Source organism: Nicotiana attenuata, chromosome 9, assembly GCF_001879085.1.
Source record: "Nicotiana attenuata strain UT chromosome 9, NIATTr2, whole genome shotgun sequence".
NCBI lineage: Eukaryota > Viridiplantae > Streptophyta > Magnoliopsida > Solanales > Solanaceae > Nicotiana > Nicotiana attenuata.
The window spans coordinates 27733357-27739066 of NC_031997.1; the positions used below are offsets into that span (position 1 = coordinate 27733357).

At 31.7% G+C, this 5710-nt stretch overlaps 1 protein-coding gene across 2 annotated transcripts; it reads right to left on the reverse strand.

Moving 5' to 3' along the window:
- Window positions 771-4761, reverse strand: LOC109232192 (transcription factor MUTE). Of its 2 annotated transcripts, none has more exons than XM_019397870.1 (3): window positions 2732-4397; window positions 1560-1955; window positions 771-1202 (listed from the first exon to the last, which is right to left on the reverse strand). In XM_019397870.1, the coding sequence occupies exons 1-3, from the start codon at window positions 2825-2827 to the stop codon at window positions 1110-1112; spliced, it is 585 nt and encodes a 194-aa protein (XP_019253415.1). In that variant the 5' UTR covers window positions 2828-4397; the 3' UTR covers window positions 771-1109. The 2 variants fall into 2 exon arrangements, 1 of the variants encoding a protein (XP_019253415.1); XR_002068921.1 differs by lacking the exons at window positions 771-1202; window positions 2732-4397 and adding exons at window positions 4408-4488; window positions 4678-4761 and having other exon boundaries at window positions 1924-1955.

Consider the following 5710-nt stretch of genomic DNA (forward strand, 5'->3'; position numbering starts at 1 on the left):
AGCCTTCCAAAACTTAACCAATTTCGAGAAATCCTTCATCCGTGGTTGTGAATGACCTATATTTTCAATCATTTTAATCTTGGTTTCGTAGGAGCAAGTCAAACAAAATTGTAAAACATAACCATCTGATTGAGTTCGCTCTCAAAAGCCATGAGATGATCATCTATGGATGATCCTTTTGTCAATGGATGCTCTTATTATTAAATTCGTAGTCTTTGAAGGATGAGAACCAACTGTGTAGCATCTATATCGAGAATTCAAGTATTGTATAAATTTGATGATTTGTCAAGGGAAAGACGAAGTAAAAGCATACTATAGGAGACTTTGAAACATATGTCGGGAAGGCCTCCGTGATTGAATTCGAACAAAATACAAATTCAAAAGTAGGGTAAGAAAGGGTTTAGCTAATGAATATATTAACTCTTATGGAAACCAGTAATGCGTAAACCATGTCAAACCAACTTAACAAGATCTAACCCTTCTCACGGTATCTTTTTTCTTTTCTTCTTCTTCATTTTTTTTTTTTACTGGTAGTTTGTTGGTTAAAAAGTGTTATGTAATTGCTCTAATCATCTAAAAGAAGCATTCGATCCTATTCTTTTTGCTTCTTATTGTGAACTACTGCATGCTGCAAATAATCATTCATTGTTCGTTGAGGATAGACTAAAATGGACAGTTTACTATGCATAAACCGAATTAGAAGCGAAACTGTGTGTTCAAAATAGCACTAATCAAAAAGGAAGTAGAAGAATCTACTGCAGAAGTTAATGTCCCTCAAGAAGCATAAACTAAAACACTTGCATATACTGTTAATATTTGGCTTTGCTAATGCTAGTGTTCTGATTGAAGTAAAGGTGCATGATTCTTGTACGTGCATGCATCTACTTTCTTCTGTTTACATATGAAAAGATAGTGGAAGGACAAAGTCTTTCTATATATAGTATCCTGAACTTTCTAAGCCCTATACTTAGCATATAAGTAGTAGAAACCTTATGTTGGAAATTATTTGTTACGCTCCAAAATTAGCTTCTTACACTTTATATTAAAACGATAATGCTTGTGTAAGAAGATAATATTGGTGTACATTAGATATTTTTCCTTTTTAGTTTCTATATTTCGCTAATACAAAGAACATCAGATGAGAAGCTTTTCTGAACTTCCACAGCTAGCTCTTCCAAACTCAGTTGGCACTCCAGTCCTATCTGTAATAAAATCATCAATACAAGGATAATAGAGTTAGTAATTTAAAAAACGTTTGAGGCTAAAAGAAAGAAAGAATTTTATTTAACTTGATGTTGTAATAGATAATTCGCCTTAAAAAAATATCACCTTGTATCGTTACATTAATGATCACGGTTACATTAATGAAGAATATAATTGACACTGCCAACAAGTTTGGGATATAAAAGAATCTGATCATCCAACCGAAAACCTTTAAGGCAATGGATGGAGTAATCCAGGACCATTTAAATCCCTTTAGAAATCGTTATAAGGAACAATGTTGCTACATAAATGTTGTTTCCAAAGAATTAACTCATGAAATAAATGAATTAATCTACCTTGATGACAAAGGAGTATAGAACAGTATCCTGCATGCTGCTGATGTTGAGATGAAGAATCTCAAAGGAGAGTTTCTCTAACACATTAATTATCTTCACAACTTGACCTGGAATCCTCTTAGAAATGGTTCTCAATATAACATTGGATCCTGATATCTTTGCTTCAACATCAGCCACTGGAGAATTACAACATGCTCCAAGTTCCTTGAATAGGTTATTATTATTAGGACTAAATGGACTTTCAGGTGTGGGACTTAGTTGCAAAATTGGCCTTGGACTAGGACCAGGGCTAGGGCTTAAACTCTTTCGTCGCTTTTTCGCCTCCAGAGATTGTAGAACTAGGTGTAATTCTTTGATGAATTCAATTACTCCTGCTATTATTGATGCTTGATCCCCCTTCAGTAATTTCCATGAAAAGGACTATAAATATTAGAACAAGAAAAACAAGGAAAACAGAAGATTAAAAGATATCAAACACTAAAAGGAATTAAAAAGAACGAAAAGAAATCAAACCCTAAAGGTTCTTAAGTTTTCAAGGAACTGGATCACACGGCGCTTTTTGATATTTCTAATATCTTCAATAATGAATTAGTTTAAGTTAAATATACTGATCATATAAGTACTTTTAAACCATTATGCTTGATATATATTTATACGTTGTTGTAGGTCAACTTAACCTGATAATGTAGAATATAAACTCGAACTGAGTTATGCATTGCATATATAGTAGCAATAAGATGAATTCAAGAACACGAAAAAGAAAAAGGGAAAAAGGAAAATAAATATGGAGTATGGTTTTCGTGATTATGCTTGACAATAATGTTGATCATATTGACGTACGACTGAAAATTTATTATTTTTCATTCAGCAAACTCGAAACCAGATGTTGTTTTCTATGCCCTTGAGAATTCATTGCAGAATTAAATAATGACTCTAAATAGTTTTCTGATAATAATTACAATTAAATCACGCCCTACAGAACCAAAGCAGTGCAAAATGCATAAAAAGAAAATAGATGATGATCGGTAAAAAAAAAATAAAAAATAAAAAATAGAGAGAGAATTGTCACAAGCAGTAATATTAAAAGAAAAGGTGACGAATAATACTTTTTTCGAAGGCCAGCTAGATGAATACAAAGATTCAGAGAAAGGGAAAAACTTGAAATAAATTACCCTTTTGATGTAGAAACAAGGGGTTAAGGAACGCAAAACCTTGAGATGTTCATTCATTTGTCTTCTCCTGTTTCTCTCTACTGCTATATGAGACATATTTTGTTTTATTACCAAAATTGTTAAGTGTTTGTGTTTTTAGAAATTTATGTCATTCCAACAGCTTTGTTGTTTCACTCTTTATATACACATAGTTGAAACCATGAATAAATGCAAAAGAAAAGAATGACTATAGTTCTAGTGTGGGTTATACCTAACCATCAGTCTATTTTTCTTATTAAATGCTATCTGCTGCTCTCCCGTGACTGTTAATTATTTTTCACACACAGCTTTGTTATCTCATTCTATATGAGACACAAAAATATATGTAGACACAAAAAACACTTACATTCTTGTGTGTGTATATATGTATGTAGACAACATAATATAATAGGTCTCACGTTTATTACCCTATGGACATTTACGTTTCCAGCGTGAGATTAAAAAAAAAAAAAAAAGACAAGTAATTTCTTATACTCCCTCCGTTCCAATTTATTTGAACGTATTTGACTACGCACGGAGTTTAAGAAATACTTTTGGAATTTGTGGTCCTAAGCAAGTCAAAAGGGGGCCCAGAATATTTGTGTGGTTATAAAAGCTTTTCATTAAAGGTGTAATTGTAAGTATAAGCTAAATTGTTACATTAAAAATAGATCATTCTTTTGGAACGGATCAAAAAGGAAATAAGTTCTCATAAACATGGGGAGTATATCTTATTTTTTGTCATGCAGAAGAGCTGCTCTTTCTTTTCTTCTAAATTGTTGCTTCATGGTTCGTGCATGCACTCTAAATTCTTACCTCTCTGCATACATTTCATCACCTTCTTATTATGATAATTCTTTTCTTTTCATATATTTTTATTTTCTGAATTTTTATTGCCACAGATATATTTTTCCTGTTGGGTTTTATTTGGTTTTCTTTAATGTCAAAATGGAAAGTGGCCTTACCTTTTGTGTGATATAATAGATGACACAAGGGTTTGCTAGCTCATAACTGAAAGGCGAAGCTAAACTATTGTGGGTTCGGACGAATCCAGTAATTTTTGTTTAAATTATGTAATCGTATTAGGAAATATATTAATAATTATAAATATTTAATTGAGATTCCAAATAACTTAGATGAGTTGTGAATTTAAAATTCATAAACTTTAATTTTTGGGTCCGCCTTTATTGCTAGGCAACTTTCACTCATCCTCACTCCTGCCAGAATACTTACCTGTTTTGTTGAAAGACTTTGAGTTTCTATTTTATCTAATTGGTATAACCATGGCAACAAAGTGCCTGAACAACATGAGGGCTGCAATATAAGTCATATTAATGAATATTTATACAAGATTATTTATAAAGTAATTATAGCAAATATCTATTATAAACATTAATTGATAATCTGATAAAAGTGATAACTAACATGTTAGTACATAATAAATTAAACTAAATTGAGAGTATGAAAAATAACAGAAAATTTAAATCCATTCTTTAATAACATATTTACATATGCTAGTGCTATCTTCTTCAATGGCATATGCCCCCCCTCGTATCATATATTACGTACTACTACCTAAGTTCCGATGATAATTAAAAGATAAAATAACACATTGTTTTGATGCTCTAATCCCTAAAAAAGAAATGTTTCTGTATTACCTTATTGATTTCGAGTTGTTTGAGCTGCCTCGTAACATTTGTAGGTGCAAGCTTTTGTAACAATACCCTAAGAAAATTTGACTGTAATTGAATAAAAGATTATGACAAACACAAATTAAATTCACAGAAATGCTGCCACATTGAGTGAACTTCTAAAGTCACTGTTGCTATTTCTTTACGATAAACAAAACTACCCTCTGTTATAAAATTAGCAGGATCTCAGATTCAACAGACAAATTAGCAGTTCAAGAAGAATAAGAGGAGACTTACACAAAGTATAAGCTTGTAGGAAATTTTGGGGAGGAGGATATGACTCTCAATAAAATTCTACAAGTGAGAAAATGATTCTTCTCTACTTACTCAACTTGCTCAAATAAAATGATTAGACTACATAGATATATACATCTATGCATTTTCTCCTAACATGTACCTAATCTAGTACATGTATATTAATTGATCCTAGACTTTTTATGTTCCTTAATTCATGAATAAATTCATACATGCATCCTCATTAATTTTCTTATACATAAACTAAGTAATTCATGTACTTGAGATGAATCTAGTTATTTTTATCAACACTCCCTTTTAAAGTAGATAAATTAACTACTCCGAGAGATGTTTTGGTAGACATCAATTTTTCTTGACTTGGCGAAAATATCTACAAGTCGGACTTGTGACTTAAAAAATTACGGCCGCGAGCCACGTCATAAGTCATCTTTTCACCTTCAAAGAAAGCTTTTGTTGCAAAATAACATGTTCAACCGATTTCTGTTTCGGCTTCTTTGATCTTTCTTCATTTATTTGCAAAGCTCGTTCAGTCGATTCGTGTGCACTTACAATATAAAATACTTACAATTATGTCATTTAAAAGGTAATCACAGATAATTTTGTTTAAATTAATTAGTTTTTAATAAATAATAAATAACTTATTATATTGCCTGATAATGTAAAAGAATCATTAGGCTGTAACTTAAATCTACTAGAAAAATACATATTTAAGAGACATTGATGATGGATTAGCCCATTCTTGGGGTGTGTTTGGTACGAAGGAAAATGTTTTTCATGGAAAATGTTTTCCCAGAAAATGTTTTCATGGAAAATGAGTGGTTTTATCACTTATTTTCTCTTGTTTGTTTGGTAAGTGGAAAATATTTTCTATTGTTTGGTTAGAGTGAAAATAATTTTTTTTAGGAAAATATTTTTTATGCAACTCTTCTCACCCCTCCCCCTCCCCCTCCCCCTCCCACCTCCTCCCACCCCTCCCCCTCCCCCACCCCTTTCCGAAGTCTCTAAAAATTGACAC

What these genes read in the sequence shown, in the direction of transcription:
- LOC109232192 (XM_019397870.1), bottom strand. Translation starts at nt 2,827, where the DNA reads ATGTCTCATATAGCAGTAGAGAGAAACAGGAGAAGACAAATGAATGAA. An exon ending in CTTGTTTCTACATCAAAAGG is followed by an intron (nt 1,956 to 2,731) that starts GTAATTTATTTC and finishes AAATTACTGAAG; the next exon opens with GGGGATCAAGCATCAATAAT. An exon ending in TATACTCCTTTGTCATCAAG is followed by an intron (nt 1,203 to 1,559) that starts GTAGATTAATTC and finishes ATTTTATTACAG; the next exon opens with ATAGGACTGGAGTGCCAACT.